Raw genomic sequence first — 17,770 nt, forward strand, 5'->3', positions numbered from 1 at the left:
GCTTGGTCGATCGACCATGCAAGGCAGTCGATCGACTGGACTACAGTGTACAGTAGCTCCTGTAAGTCGTGGGCTGGTCGATCGACTAAGGGTAGCGGTCGATCGACTGAAGTAGCTAATACTTGACTTCTAAGTTCTCGTGGATTTGTCTTTCAGGCCTCGGAATGCGCACCAAGCTCATTCCTTGAGTAAATACTTCACGTCAAATGCAGTGCAAGATACTCGGGGACGGATTTAGCTCAATATCTACTCATTTCCGCATAAATCTGCAATATTACATAAAAATGCGAAAGTAGACGAAACGGGGCAAATAGTAGCCTTAAACTACATAAATGAGCTCTGAAATGCGTGTAAAATAGGGTATAAAACATCATATAAATGACAAGCATCACATACCTTGATCATGTTTTATATGTTTCATGTTGAATACTTAAAGACCGACTAACCATGGGCTAAGGGGGAATCTCACACATGTTTAAACTTTCCATCATCAAATGGGGAATTTGTTAGAACACACTTGGTTGATGATGCCAAGTTTTATTGTTATTTGATTGTTTGCTCTCATGGGCTAAGGGGGAATATCACACATGTTTAAACATGCCATCATCAAAGGGGGAATTTGTTAGAACACACTAGGTTAATGATGTCAAGTTTCATTGTTATTTGATTGTTTGCTCTTAGTTATAAATGCCTAGTGTTTGAAGCAATCAATGGAATTCCAAGAAGGTTCAACATGATCAAGATTAAGTCAAGACAAAGATATTTCCTAACCTTAGTCGAATGTTGTAAGAGTAAGTGTAACATTCTCATTTTATCAAAGTGGCTGCAAAACCATGCAACAATCCGTTGTACTGTGGTTTCTGATACTACCGTATGGAGGAATTTTATACGAAATGTTTAAGTGTTGAAATCTTTACAAATTTCATATTCTCAAAGGTTTAACATTTGAAATACAAAAGTTTGAAAACAAAACTGAAAAATGAAATCACAAATCTCTCAAGTTGAATCCTCTAGATTTGTGCATTTGCTTTTTACAAAAATGGTAAAGGTTGACTTGTCAAAGTTTAAAGCTAGAAACGTTGTTTTGCCAGTTTGGCAAAATGTCACATGTTGAGTGTTTGGGGAAGAGTTTTCTGAAAAAGACTAAAGTTTTGTGTGCTCAAGCAACCCCTAACACTTACCATCACTTAAAGGCTACTTACTTTATTAATGGATTAAATTACTCTAAAGTGTACTCTTTAGGTGATTGCTTTCACTATAAAGATGGAGCATTTGCATCACTTATTACCCAAGACCTTTCTGAGCATTAATTGTTAAAACACTTTGCAAAATTTAGGCTCTAGTTCTTCAACTTATTTGCAAAACGGTTTTCTATTTTAAAAGTCTTCAATCGTTTTTCAAAAGAACTGTAAATCTCCATGTATCAGTTCGCTGCACTGTGGCATCTGAGCTTGTTCCATGATTCTCGTGTTTAGGTCTTAATTGTGATCTCTATGTTCATTAAGTGAGCGATTGAGATTCAAAGACTCTATAAACCTGTGAGATAGAACTTAAATTTTGAAGCGGAGTAGCTTTGAGCTAGTAAAAGTCCTGAAACGGAGTAGCTTCAAGCAAGTGCAACCGGAGTAGTAGGTTGGCGAGTTATTTTAATTGTAAGGGGTTTAGTAAGTTTGAGTAAATTTCTAAACAAGCAATAAAATAACGGTTGTATGTAGGCCTCGGAGTAGAGGCTGAACCCATTTTTTAAACATCGTCTTGTTTGTTCATTTGCTTTTACGTTTGTTGTCCTTATTTATATCTTGTTTATCTGGCAATCTGTATGTGTCACAGTGTTCAATACTGTGTCTTAGACCTGCTGATTGATTCAATCTTGTGAACTTAAAACGATTAAGTATCTCAAGTTTTCAAATTAAAATGATTCACTTAAGATTTTCTTTGCTAAGAGTATTCACCTTAAAAGGTATTCACTTTATATCTTCATTGCTATGTTGAAGAAAAATACTCTTTCATTCATACTTTTCTGGTCTGTGCAACAATCGACTTTATTGTGACATATACTGAGCTGAATCTGTGTGTATATAATTCTAACTCAAATAGTTCTAAGTATAAACACCTCTATCATTTGAAGAATTTTCCATATCAGTTAAGTCTATTGTCCTAGATTTCAAAGAAGCTTAATTCAAGCTTAAAATTTTTAATTGGACACCTAATTCACCCCCTCCCCCTCTTAGGTGTTCTCGTCCTTGACTCTTCAATAAGCTAATCACAAAGAATTAACCAAGGCAAACACATGTACAACCATTCTCCAACTCCAATCATATCTCATATCCGGCTAAACACTTAAGTGTGTAGCCCTGCCAGATTACCCGCCGCGACACTGCCAGCGGGGGACCGCAGCCTTGCCTACCTAACCCTGCTCATCGCAATGAGCAACAAACCATGTCCATTAATGTGCAAATCCTCCTTTGTGACGGGAACCACAAGGGGCGAATCAAGGGCGTGAAGCCATTCCCGAAAATGACTCAACTCAGCCGAGGACGCAACTCCCAAATATAGACAAACAACAACAATTCCAACAACCAAGAAAGACAATCCCAATAATAATTCCAATCATGCCAATACAACAATTAACACCATCTTCAATTAATTAAACATGCAAATGAGTAGGGAAACCCTACCTTATCACTGATCCGAATCACAAGCACACAACGAAATCTAGAATTGTTTCTCTATGAATCCTTCACCTAATAACAATCACAACTACACTAATCACAACTTTGCCAATCAACCTTTTCCCCAAATCTAAGCATTAGGGCAAAACCCTAAGAGACAACTCTAATCACAAGACACAATACTAGTGACTTACCAACGAAATTGATGCGAAAGAGATGAACGAAAGACTCACGAATGATCAATTGCCTTGAGAGTGATTAAGAATGATTAGAGGAGTGAAGAACGTAGTTTAAGCAAGTATATGTAAGAGAGGAAGAAAAGTATAGTCACTCACCTAGACTACGACCGATATAAACATGCATGCAATCTAGTATGATAGACAATTCTAGTTACCGTACACATACATTCCAACCAAACAAGGTCCTGTCATAGCCGAGTGCTTACAAAAATTTGGAAAAGTGAGGCAATGGGTAAGAAGGGGCAAAACATTTTGGGAATGTAAAGGTATAAGCCAAGCTAGTAACCTAAACAAAACCAATAATACAACATCCCGCTTCAAAACCATCAAAATTAAGCACAAATGCCTTTATTTGGCAAACAACTCACTCAACCAAAATATCAACAACTCCTCATAAGATAAAATGATAGTATAGGAGTTAAACCGATATTATTCAAACTTTTTTCCATTTTTTTCTTTTCTTTTTCTGTTTTTTTTTTTCATTTTTCTCATATTCTTTTTTTTTTTCAACTCTCCTTCTCCATAACTACCAACTCCCGTCTTTCAATGCAAACCAAATTGAGCACAATAAACTGTGGGTTAATATCCGTATACTACCCTTTAAATTTAGGACTATAACGTAAATTTAAACATGTGATTATAGTCATAAAACATAAATACAATAGAAACGATAAGGAACAAGAAATAACCTCGGGTCCTTATGATGCACGGCGTAAAGAACAGAAATCAAACGAGATTCCCTCCTAATTGTTGCACCCAAGACTTGTCCGAGATATGCCCTTGGCTAGATGGTGTTCTCCGATTGCCTTGCAATATTGGGAGAACTGATGTGAGGTTTTCGAGATGTGAGATCTAGGTTTCAGAGAGAAACTGTCTCCAAAACCCTAAAATTTTTACAAATGTTTTGATTAGGTCAGAAGGGAGGAGAAACCCTCCCTTTTGTTCCCTCTCACTCGGCCGGCCATGGGCTACCTAGGGAAGTGGGCTTCCACTTCCTTTTAGTCTTGGCTCATGGTCAGTTCGCAAAATCGCTAAAATGTATATGACGCGGTCGATTATAAATCGTTATCGGTTATCGGAAATTAAGGCATCGGCTAATAATACGGGTTAGGCAATTATTAATACGTGTCCGACAAAAACAGTATTGTATAATTATATTCAATATACATTTAATTAAATATAAATCGCTTATATTTAATTTTACGAATTAACCGGTTAATTCGCCTTAGCCCATGATATTTAATCCGTATTAAATATAATATCTCAACATCACATATTTGACTAATTACTAGTCAAATAACTCGGACTAACTGGTTAGTCAATATTGGCATCTACATGACAGTATTTTCATACCGTCACATCTCTCGAACGTATCCTATAGGTGTGACTTTTAGGGACCAGTTGATCACCGCCATCTGTATGACAATAACGTCAAACTTATCTAGCAAGCCAACCGTTATTGATAAACGTGGATCAACTGATAATAATACCAAAGTATGCCCTTTGATCCTTTTAGAGGTTTATAAGTCCTTGCACTAACTGTTAAGGACACCAACCCCAACAAGCTCCCACTTGTCCGTACAAGTGTATGTGCAATGACGTTATCCGCACTAACTGGAGGACACAAGCTCCAACAAACTCCCACTTGTCCGTACAAGTGTATGTGCAATGACGTTATCCGCACTAACTGGAGGACACAAGCTCCAACAAACTCCCACTTGTCCGTACAAGTGTATGTGCGATAACCGATTCTCATATTCATTTAAAATTTCTCCCACACAATGTAAAACAATTTGCGATCCGGATCCACAAAGGTCGTATTTTACAATCGATCGTATCATGAGTGGTTTCCCAGACTAGAGAGTAACTTAACCGATAAAACGAATCCGTATCCGAGCATGGCCATGCATTTCGATTCTGACTCCTCGAGTGGCCCTGAGAAATATCGAGTACCCGATAAAGGCTGAATATTTCCTTCAACTCGACTCCTTCCGATCTAAGCACAAACATGAAATGACCCGAAAAAATCTACTTGGCCCCCTGTTACGGATGACCGTGAGAAAGAAACCAAAGTCACCCAAAATCTGCCGTAGTCTCAAGAGACAGTCGATAGTCAAAAGAATCGACTCTTAGGATCACCATGGAAGTCCTATCCACGACCGGGCAACGAATGTTATAAAACATTTAGGACTCCACGTCGATGTCACAATGGTGTCCTACGAGATATCCGTATAACTCGCCTCGTGATTGGTCGAGTCAACCGGTTGACTTATGGCTCGTTGAACCCACCATCAACCAACGTCACAAAATAATTGCCAGAGTTATCAGCTCATGTGGGCAATTAAGGACTAAAAAGATATGATGTTTGTTCAGTTCACTTTGTGGTGTTCAAAATTGTCGTACAATTCCACATGAAAAACAAAATATACATATATAAAATATCAAAACGATGATGTCGTATAGAGTACAAGAGAGAATGAATCTGATCCATAAAAGAGTACTACAACTTAGGAACACGTTTAATTCCCATGGAATTAACGTGCCCTTCATGCTTATCTTGTCGTAATGCTTTAGTGAGAGGATCCGCTATGTTATCATCTATAGCAATCTTTTCTATCACTACTTCCTTTTGCTCCACGTAATCCCGGATTAGATGAGCTTTCCGTTGTACATGTCTAGACGCAACATAGTACTCGGACTCGATCGTAGAATCTGTTTGTAACACTTTGCTTGGAACTCTTCCAGTGATCGTAGCGCCATTAAGAGTAAAACGAATCCAGACCGAGATTTCGAGTCATCTCGATCCATAAGTCAATGCCCAATCTTTAGTCCTCCGTAGGTACTTAAGATTGTTCTTGACAGCCATCCAATGTGATTCACCTGGATGCTGTTGGAATCGACTTGTCATACTCAATGCATATGCCACGTCCGGACGTGTGCATATCATGGCATACATGATTGATCCTATTGCCGAAGCATAAGGAATCCGTGTCATGCGCTCTTTCTCTTCCGGTGTCTCTGGTGCCCGAGACGGCTCAAATGCACCCTGGAGCCATAGGAAGAAACCCCTTCTTGGAGTTAGTCATGCTTTGAATCTCTCTAGGACTTTGTCTATGTAAGACTCCCGATCGAGAGATAACATCCGTCGTGATCTATCTCGATAGATACGGATGCCTAGAATTCTTTGTGCCTCTCCCAGATCTTTCATCTGGAAATGGTTTTTCAACCATACTTTCACCGAAGTTAAGAGAGGTATGTCATTCCCAATCAGGAGTATGTCGTCAACATACAATATTAGGAAGACAATCTTGCTCCCACTCGACTTGATATATAGACATGGTTCCTCGACCGATCGAGTGAATCCATTGTCTTTGATCACTTGGTCGAAGCGATGATTCCAACTCCTTGATGCTTGCTTAAGTCCATAAATGGAACGCTTAAGCTTGCACACTTTCTTAGGATGTACTGGATCGATGAAACCTTCGGGTTGTACCATGTACAACTCTTCCTCCAAAAATCCGTTTAAGAAGGCGGTCTTCACGTCCATTTGCCAAATTTCATAGTCATGAAAAGCGGCGATCGCTAAGATAATCCGAATGGAACGCAGCATGACTACGGGTGCAAAAATCTCATCGTAGTGCAAACCTGGCACTTGGGTGAAACCTTTAGCAACTAGTCGTGCTTTTTAGATATCTTGTTGACCTTCCACAGAATGCTTTATCTTGTAAAGCCATTTGCATTGAAGGGGACGAACCTTAGCAGGTAAGTCAACAAGATCCCACACGTTGTTCTCATACATGGAGTCCATCTCGGATTGCATGGCCTCAAGCCATAGCTTTGAGTCGAATCGGTCATGGCACCTTTATAGGTTGCGGGTTCACTACTCGTTAAGAGTAGAATGTCATCTATGTCATGTTCCTCGACCAGGACCAATGTATCATGCGGAGGAATAGAGACTCTTCCCGACCTCCTAGGTTCCTCGGGAATATTCACCGCAGTGGGATTGAAGGAACAGTTCCTCCAATGGTTGCTCGGTGTTTGGTTCTCGGAATCTCCGACAGTCGAAGGTTCTATCACTCTTTGCATTCTCGAGAAATTCCTTCTCTAAGAATGTCGCACTCGCCGCAACAAAAACACGTTGTTCGGTTGGCGAATAGAAGTAATGACCACGTGATCCTTTAGGATAACCTATAAAGTATGTCTTGACCGATCGCGGGCCGAGCTTATCTTCAGGTCTCCACTTGACATAAGCCTCGCAGCCCCAAACCCGTATAAAGGACAAGTTAGGGACCGTTCCCTTCCATAGTTCATATGGAGTCTTGTCAACAGCTTTAGACGGACTTCGGTTAAGTATTAGAGCGGCTGACAAAAGAGCATAACCCCATAATGAATCAGGTAAAACCGTGTGACTCATCATGGATCGAACCATATCAAGTAGTGTTCGATTTCTCCGTTCGGACACACCATTCAGCTGAGGTGTTCCAGGTGGAGTTAACTGTAGGGCAATCCCACAGTCCTTTAGGTGTTGATCAAACTCGTGAGAAAGATACTCGCCACCACGATCTGAACGCAGTGTTTTAATCTTTCTACCTAATAGGTTCTGTACCCTATTTTGGTATTCCTTGAATTTCTCAAAGGATTCACTTTTGTGCTTCATTAAGTAGACATAGCCATATCTACTCAAATCGTCCGTGAAAGTGATGAAATACCTATAGCCTTCTCGTGCGGTGATTGACATAGGTCCACATACATCCGTGTGTATGAGTCCTAATAGGTCGGCCAGCGCATTCCAACACCTTTGAAGGAAATCCGAGTCATCTTACCAATGAGACATGATTCACACGTGCCAAATGATTGAAAATCAAAGGCCGAGATAGCTCCATGTTTGATGAGTCGTTTTGGCGTTTCTCATTAATGTGTCCCATACGGCAGTGCCATAGATACGTTTGATCTTTGTCACCAACCTTTAACTTTTTATTCATTACGTGTAATATTTCGGTGGTCCGATCTAAAACATAAATTCCGTTCATGGAGACTGCCTTGCAGTAAATCATATCGTGTAATGAGAAAATGCAAGAATTATTTTCTATTACAAATGAAAAACCAAGTTTATCAAGCGCAAAATGATAATGTTTTTGGAAAGACTAGGTACATAATAGCAGTCATATAATGACAACTCAAATCCGCTTGGAAGCTGGATCACATATGTCCCCTTGGAGATGGCGAGCTACTCTTGCTCCATTTCCAACACGCAGTCCACCTCACCCTTTACGAGGGGTTCGATGTTTCGAGCCCCCGCACATGATTACACAGATGAGAACCACAACAAGTATCAAGTACCCAAGTTCCGTAACTTGCGTGGTTAATCTCAATCATATGAATAAAAGTGGAAGAGAGAGAAGACATACCAACAGGTTTAACACGACCTGCCTTTAAGTCCTCATGATAAACAGGACATGTGCGTCTCAATGCCCAATCATGTGGCAATGGTGGCATTCCATGTTTTCACTCTTGCTCTTTGTCATGCCTGATGAGTTACTCGCCTCACCAGGACCACTCTTCCCCGAACCCGACTTCTTGAACTTCGCCTTACCTCTTTGTTAGGTTTGCTGGAGCTTTGCCCTTACCTTTCCCTTTGTTTGACACAACGAGAACATCCTGTTTCGAGCTCCCACCGAACTTCATGTCCTTCTCGGTGCATGCGAGGAGGGAGTGCAATTCATGGGGAGTTTTCTTCAAATCATTCATATAGTAATTCGCTCTAAATTGCGAATAACCATCGTGGAGTGAATGAAGAATACGATCGATAACGATATTCTCGCTGATGTTACGATTAAAGGTCTCCGGTTTCTCGACATTCTCAATCATGCTGAGAATGTGTGGGCTAACCGGTTGGCCCTTCTGGAGTCTCGCATCAAAGAAGCGAGTGGTATGCTCATAGGTCACGATTCTCGGTGCTTTCGAGAATTCCTTAGTGAGCGTGGTGAAAATCTTGTTTGCACCTTGGGCTATGAAGCGTTTCTGCAAATTGGGTTCCATTGCAAAAATAAGTACGTTTTTAATCGCACCCGCTTCCATATAGAAATCATTAAACTTGGTGACTTCTGCACTCTAGCCGTGGGACCTGGGTTTGCCGGATAGGCTCCAAGAGATATTTGAGCTTCCGTCGGCGGCGGCGGCAGATTCCGTAATGCCGCCTCCCGGTCCGCGAAGTTGGATCCATCATTCTTCGATCGAGTAGACCGATTCATCGATTCATGAAGATCCGAAGCCAGGACTCACGGTCCAATGTGGCACTTGGCATTGGGTTATCGGTAGAACCACCATTTGTAGTTTAGCGAGTTTAAAACGTGATCTACACCGAAAAAGAAAGAAAAACAAAACGAAATAAGCAACTCATCGAGGTGATTTAAGTCTATTTTAAAATCATTTTAAACATGTAGACTCTCCCACTTGCATAATTGATCTCCCTCAAGAATGATACAAGTGATCCCAAGACTCAATTTACAGTAAACCGATAAGCCAACTGTTTAGCTAATTCTTCCGGAAGAACTCTTGGTCGATAGATTTCCGTAAATCCTATCTATAGTCCACCATAGTCACGGGATCGTATTTAGTGACCATAGTGTTGAGATAAAATAGGTCAATCGGTTCCAACTTACCCGACGTAGAAGGGGTCATAGTATGCCTACCGACGAAGAAGGGACTCATTGGAGTTTGACCTATAAAGACTGTTCTCAATTTTTGTTTATACGAGGAAGATCCCATCAACTAAATTATAATTCATTTTAAGTGAACGAATAACTAGCGTCTGTCGTGAATGAATTTATTTGGATGATGGCTTAAAACGTGTGACATGAGAATGTCAATGAAAACTAACTCGTGACCTCTATATGTGTCAGTTTTCATGCAATAAATTATAGGTGGTTTGGTTTTTAGGCGGAATATGATGCAAATAATCGTTGCGAAAAATAAATAAAGGAATGCAATACGTAAATAAAAATTTCCTAGTGTGGCCTATCCTAATAAAAAGAACAAAATACAACTTTGGAATCCACCGTTGGACCCAAGAAGCTTGTCTTGTTGTTCCATCTTGATCCAAGTAGCGGGAGTGAGCATCTGGTCTCCGTCTTTGGTCTTCTCAAAAATTACAATTTAAAATTACAAATATAAACCTATTTACATTCTAATTAAAACTGTAATTACAAGTGAAAAATCCAAAACGGAGATGCGAGATCTCAAAATACAACCAAGACCGTGTTCCATCATTACGGTAACACGTTCTACTAAGGCCACACTAAGTTACAATCAATTGTAAAAATTAAATACGTAATAAAAGGCATTCACGGCATTCATAAAATTAACGATAAATAAAAATGCATCAACTAAAACAAATTCATTCGTGACATAATTCCGTAATTATGTTAAATTTGTCCAAACCACCTTTTAATGATTAAAATTCATGTGATAAAACCGCTTCTATCATTTAATTTTAATCTAATACAGTCCGTTACTTTAAATACGCTTTAAAATAACTTAATGGTACGCGTGTGAACCGTTTCACAATCATAGCGAGTGTACAATATCCGTATAATGTACATATTATAGCCAAAAGAAAATTTAAAACAAAAGGAATAAATTTTCAAAGCTGTTAAAACAAAAATCCTTCGATCCAGGCACATAAGTGCTCGATCGAGGGACAGGAGGGCTCGATCGAATGAGGCTGCCATTCGATCGAGGGGTATGCCAATCAGGAGGTGCTCGATCGACTAAACATGAGGTCGATCGAGGACCTATATCAGCAAGGCTGCTCGATCGAGTACGAGGACAACTCGATCGAGCGGTAAGAGGGTTTTAAAGCGTGTCGATCGAGTGCAAAGGACTCGATCGAGTAAAACAACACAGAAAAACCACTCGATCGATTGAAAACGTGTTCGATCGAGTTCAAAACTTTCTGGAAAAATTAAAACCCTCGTGAAACATTTTTCGAGACAAAATCAATTGCAATTTTCGATCAAAATTGCATCAAAACAATTTAACAAATTGACAAAACTTGACATATTGTTATGATCTCCGTATAAAACAACAATATGCAAAAATTAAATCGAAAACAAAAAACAGCCGTGTGTAAACATGACACGGTTTACAAAAAAAAATAGAAAACAACTGAAATAAAATTCCAGCCGCACGGTTTTCTAGACAAAACATGATCGTCTCAAAACGTTTTATGAAAAACACATAGAAAAATTTACGTGGCCTCGCTCTGATACCACTTGTGGGTTAATATCCGTATACTACCCTTTAAATTTAGGACTATAACGTAAATTTAAACATGTGATTATAGTCATAAAACATAAATACAATAGAAACGATAAGGAACAAGAAATAACCTCGGGTCCTTATGATGCACGGCGAAAGAATGAAAATCAAACGAGATTCCCTCCTAATTGTTGCACCCAAGACTTGTCCGAGATATGCCCTTGGCTAGATGGTGTTCTCCGATTGCCTTGCAATATTGGGAGAACTGATGTGAGGTTTTCGAGATGTGAGATCTAGGTTTCAGAGAGAAACTGTCTCCAAAACCCTAAAATTTTTACAAATGTTTTGATTAGGTCAGAAGGGAGGAGAAACCTTCCCTTTTGTTCCCTCTCACTCGGCCGGCCATGGGCTACCTAGGGAAGTGGGCTTCCACTTCCTTTTAGTCTTGGCTCATGGTCTGGTTCGCAAAATCGCTAAAATGTATATGACGTGGTCTGATTATAAACTGTTATCGGTTATCGGAAATTAAGGCATCAGCTAATAATACGGGTTAGCTGAATTATTAATACGTGTCCGACAAAACAGTATTGTATAATTATATTCAATATACATTTAATTAAATATAAAACGCTTATATTTAATTTTACGAATTAACTGGTTAATTCGCCTTAGCCCATGATATTTAATCCGTATTAAATATAATATCTCAACATCACATATTTGACTAATTACTAGTCAAATAACTCGGACTAACTGGTTAGTCAATATTGGCATCTACATGACAGTATTTTCATACCGTCACATCTCTCGAACGTATCCTATAGGTGTGACTTTTAGGGACCAGTTGATCACCGCCATCTGTATGACAATAACGTCAAACTTATCTAGCAAGCCAACCGTTATTGATAAACGTGGATCAACTGATAATAATACCAAAGTATGCCCTTTGATCCTTTTAGAGGTTTATAAGTCCTTGCACTAACTGTTAAGGACACCAACCCCAACATAAACAACATACCACAAAAACAATCACTAAACTAGCTTGACAAGGCAGGCTATGTTTGGATGTAGCTAAAGGGTAAAAAAGGCAAATTTGGCTAAATGTGGAGTTAATAGGTGAAAAGGGAAGAAAAGGGAATGTAAGCATCTACCTGCACGTGACACCAACCACTAACCCGAATGTATGCAGGCAATAAACAATTGAATTTCATACTTATGCATTAGATATTACGTGTTATGCAAGGAGTAACTACTCACAATCCTACATGAAACTGGTCATGGATGACACCAGTTGTAAGGCTCTAAAATCTTAGAAAATATGAGTACGTTGCCAAAATTTCAGATCAAGTCTATTCGTTCAGCTAAATTTTAACACAAACTCGTACACTATGCAATAAGATAATGCTAAAGATTATTAGTTTAATGCAAGGCTTAAGTGAAAGGACTAAATGTAGTGCAATTTCATCATTGAAATATACCGTTCCGACTCAACCTATATGCAAAAATAGACGTGGATTTTTTTTATATTTCTAAATTTTTTAATTTAATTTTTATGAGATTTTTGAATTGTTGAAATTTTAAAAAAACAATGCATGCAAAAAATAAACGTGCAAACTGAAATGCAATAAAAACAATATGCAGACACAGATATGGATGCATATACCCTACCCAAACCAACCCGTCCAATGCCCTCATTGTACTCAAAAATAGAGAAAGGAAATGCAAACTGAAAGGAAGAGTGAAGCCTCAGAAAACTTACAGGATACGCGAAGTAGGGACCTCCCCAAACCAGCCAGCAACAAGGGAGGTCGTAAATAGCCACATAACAACGTCACTGGACGCAAATCAAAACAAGCGAACTCGATCGAGAGAACAAAGTACTCGATCGAGTAGAATGGGACTGCGGAAGTGCTCGATCGAGTGGGTGAAGTACTCGATCGAGAGATTAAAGTACTCGATCGAGGCGAGAGCCCCCTGTGCACGAATTCCTAGGCGTCATTTGAAGCACCTGTAGATACACAAATAGCGACACAAATACGACCAAAAACCAACTCTAAATTGTTTCGCAGTCTATAGTTGTGAAAACCAATTATTGAACACGCAACAAAAACTGAAATGTTCGAAAATCAACTGAAAAGTTTTAAACTCCGGGTTGCCTCCCGGTCAGCGCTAGTTTCAGATAGGTCCCAGCTCGACCTTCTCCTCATCATCTTCCAAAGCACTTAAATTTTCCACAACAAGGCTTCTGACTGAATGAAGTCCCCTTAGCGTCCATGAACTTGACATTAGGCCTCCACACCATCGCATCAACTGAAGAACCGCAACTCTTTGTAGCGTCACGACCTCTGCCTTTGGCTTCCTCATGCGCTTTCTTCTTATACGGTATAACCTCTTCCAAACCTCCACCCGGGTCATCAATTCTTACCGTTCCAGTCTCCAAATTCAACATACCATGCCCGCCTCCTGGGACTTTCAACCTGTCAAGACCTGTAGAAGAAATAACAAAGAGATATTCCTCCAATTTGCTCCCAAACTCGGGCGGAGGTGTCAAGTCAACAGCAATATGTGACGCAACAGAAGGATTAGAAGGATCCCTATCGGGTTCTACAGAAGGGATAGCATTACAGGGAATGACTTGCATAGGTGCCCTGCGTATACTAGACTGGGTAAAAACCAAGTCCTCCCTTTCTACCTGAAAAGTAAGTGTCCTAGCCCTGACATCTACAATTGCACCAGAAGTGTGCAAATATGGTCTCCCTAAGATAATAGGCGTACTGGTGTCCTCGGGTATGTCTAAGATAACAAATTCGATGGGAATAAAGAACCTCCCGATCCTAATAGGTTACATTTTCTAAAACTCCAAAAGGCCGTGATAAAGAACGGTCGGTCATCTGAACGGTCATGCTAGTACACTGAAACTTGGTCAAACATAATCTCTTAGCAAGCGATAAAGGTAAGACACTGACACTAGCACCTAAGTCACATAAAGCATTGTCGATCAGGTGGGTCCCTATATGACATGGAATAGAAAAACTACCCGGGTCAGCCAATTTCGGTGGTTATTTGTTACTATTGTAAGCATTGTTGTTACGGGTATAGAAAAACTACCCGGTTTACATAAAGCTTTGTCGATCTTGGTGTGCGTTACAAGTATACGCACAAGTATAGTTTTTTGTTCCATTTTTTATGAGTTTTGCTAGCATGATTGCATTTAGAAGCCATTCACTTGTTTGTTTACATATATTTCCCAAAAATTACCCTCTTTCCAAGCTACATATAACTTTGCATACATTTGTTGAGCTAGTGACTTACTACTTGAGTTGGGGTGTTCTCTTATTTGGGATATGGTTATTTGTTACTATTGTAAGCATTGTTGTTACGGGATTCCTGATTCCCGTATCTTGATGAAGGTTGGATGGTGGATAGAAATTGAAAAAAAAAAAAATTGGAAAAGAGTCGATAAAAAGGATGAAAGGAATGGAATGAAAGAAAAAACAAAAGAAGGAAGCTTGAAAAAAAATGATGAAAAAAGAAGAGAAGAAGATGTGAGTTACTTCCATGTTATATAAAGAATTGTTTTGGGAAGTTTACTAGTGATTTGTAATGGAAAAAGTGAGTCGTTATGCTGCTTTTAACTCTAGTTCTTGTTACTTGGGAAGGGTTAAGGTTTGGAATGAGCATCCTTGCACTTTTGGTTTGTTGCTAGCTTGACATTAGCTCCACATGACCAAAAACGTTTGTCCACCTTCTTACCCATTTACCTTAGCCTTCTTCTTTGTCGTCTTGGTTTCTTTTCTTATGCATTTGATCATGATTAGCATTATCTTATTGATTTGGAATGTCTACCATACTAGATTGTGGGCGCATTCTCTTGAGTCATAGATAGGAGAGTGTCACATTCACATATATTTGCCTTGTTCATTTCATGAGTGTGAGTGTTTTCCCGTGAGGAGACCGATGTTATATAAGATCATGCAAGAGTCGAAATGTCAAAGTGAAGTCCTTTATGCTATGTCGTCGTGTAAATCTCATCCATGTAATGCATTTCCCCTATGCCCATGTTGTTTTGGGATTATGATTCATTGTGCTTGTTAGCTTATATTGAGATTTGCAATTGATGGGGTTTAGTTGCTCGTTGCCCTTGTCTTGGTTTTATATGCTTGCTTGAGGACAAGCAAGGGTTTAGTTTAGGGGAGTTTGATATGTCTAATTTATATATGATTTTACTCCCTACTTTGGCTCAGTTTTATTTGATTATTGCACTTTTATATGTGTATTTGTGAGCTAATTCCTTGTTTTAGGTGATTTTGCTTGTACTCATTACATTTTGTAGGAAATGAATTATTCGGTAGCTTTTTTCCCGTCATGCTAGCAAGCACCAAAGTTCACAAGGCTAATGGAAACGAGACTTGACCATAGAGGGGCATTTTGGGAAATCCCGAGCATGAAGAAACCAACTTTGGTTGGTGGACAGGTAAAGAAATAAAGCCCAAAATGATGATTAAAGAGCAAGCTTAGGATTCCTATTTTGCATTTAGACGAGGGAATTAAGAGGCATTAAGGCGGGTCATTGGATTCCCTATGCTAATTAATCAAGAATTGAAGGAAAATAGTCGAAATACCACGACCCCGATCGGGGTCACCTTCATTTATGTCGTTTACGTTTCATCCCCTTATTTCTATATAAGGGGTGTTGAATCCGTCAGTTGGATAAACTTTTCATATGCTTAAGCACACAATACTTCAGTTTTCATAATAGTTTAGCATTTCTTTAAGCATTTCCTTGTTGTTATAAACAATTTCCTTTAGCATTTCAAGTTATAATTCATGTTTTCCATTCAAGTTATTTGAGTTTCACATTTGTGTTCTTCTTATTCAAGTTCTATTCCCTTTGTTACGGTATTTTCATTTCTAGTATTACTTCGTTAATTCACTCGTCAATTGCATTGTTATATTGTTTTCATTATCATTTCCATATTCTTATTAGTTTGTTACATTTAATTATTAAGTTATTGTCATCATAGTTTATTCATAGCATTTTCATATATATAATTCATCATAGTTATTTTTCTTTTTACATATTATTATCATTCCTTTGTTATTTGATTAAGCATTATTTCTAATATTTATATTTTTATCATCATTTAGAAATATCTTAATTCTCAATTATTCATTTAGTTATAATTCTATTATCATCATGTCTATCATATCAAATGTTATTAGTTTAGTTTTCAATATGTTTGAGTAGTTCATTTTGTCTAGGGATTAAGGGAGCCATGCATAATTAGTACTTGTAAATATTAAATCAGGATACTATAATATCATTTAATAGTTTCTATCACATGCTTGTATTGTTTGCTAGTCTTTGATAATTGATCACTATCTTAGATTAAATTTGTTAATTCACTTTTAAAAGACAAGAGGCACAAAATTGAATTAGACTAAGCATGTCTTAGTAAACCGATCTAGTAATAGTGAGAGCTCGCTAGAACCCGTTCTATGGCTGAGAATAAGGCCGAGAGGTGTTTGTCATTAGACCTAAACAATTAACGTTATTGTCTATTCCTAGTTCAACATGAGCATTTATATAATTGCATGTGTGGCCCGACTCCCCTAGACTCTTTTATCATTATTGTTTTTATATTATTTTATCATAGTTTACCAACCAAAATAAACACGCAATCGTTAATCAACCTTGATAAAATTCGCTCCATGAAAACTTGTTTAGCAACTCCGGCTTCTTGAGTTCGATCCCTACTACTAGATTCATTTGTTACTAGGGTATTTATCTTTGTTAGGTGCATGATAACCTATCATGTTTATCCAAGTATCAAGTAATTAATGTCAAGTTGGATTTAATGTTGATTTGCATGCAAGACGAAAATTAAACATCCATTTACCAAGTTAGGTTTGTGGTGCTTAACATGATCCATTTGTCTTAAAAAAGTGTTTTAGAATGCAAAGTGTAAAATGCAAACTCATCAATCTGATCCATCCCCTATTTGAGTTAACCGAAGTCGGGATCGTCCTGGACGAGTGCCGGAAATGGGACAGGAGCAGTGCTAGGCAGCCAGTGAGGCGCGAGCCTGTTGGCCATGCAAGAGGGTCTTCCAAGGTTTGAAAACTAGAATTCATAGATCCTATATAGGTGCGAGCTACGTGATGACCCAAAGGGGTGTCTCTTGGTTGTTGAAAATGTTTGTGAAATCGTTTGTAAAAGGGTGTTAAAACCCGATTTTGTTGAAATGGTCGTTAAGACCGTTTTTGTGCTAATATAAAGAACTTGACTCGGGATAATTATCATTGTCTGGATAATATTCTATGTCGGGCTCGATTTTGCAAGCTTGACATGAATAGTTTTTTAAATGAAAGGTGTAAAAATGCTTGACATGAACTAATTATATTAAGTTCATTGCTTTGTAATTAGTCAAAGTTTATCATCGTACTCGGGTTCAACCGACATGGTATGTAGAACCAAGGATGATTATCCATGTATGACTAATATGGTTTTTGCAAATGTAAATAAATGAATAAGAGGGCTTTAAAATACCCTTTAAAAATGTAATTAACCAAATATTATCACCGATCACGGGTTAAATC

The 17,770-nt window shown here is 38.6% G+C and overlaps 1 protein-coding gene across 1 annotated transcript in view; it reads right to left on the reverse strand.

The window, feature by feature from the left end:
• The window catches only part of LOC141632016 (uncharacterized), a 46,724-nt gene extending 32,913 nt beyond the window's left edge, over positions 1 to 13,811 (reverse strand). Inside the window, exon 1 of the mRNA XM_074444610.1 lies at positions 13,421 to 13,811. Within this exon, the coding sequence (XP_074300711.1) occupies positions 13,421 to 13,811 (391 nt within the window). The remainder of the gene's footprint in view (positions 1 to 13,420) is intronic.
• Positions 13,812 to 17,770: the final 3,959 nt, after the last annotated feature.

The sequence above is a fragment of the Silene latifolia genome, chromosome Y (genome assembly GCF_048544455.1).
Source record: "Silene latifolia isolate original U9 population chromosome Y, ASM4854445v1, whole genome shotgun sequence".
NCBI classification, from domain to species: Eukaryota; Viridiplantae; Streptophyta; class Magnoliopsida; order Caryophyllales; family Caryophyllaceae; genus Silene; species Silene latifolia.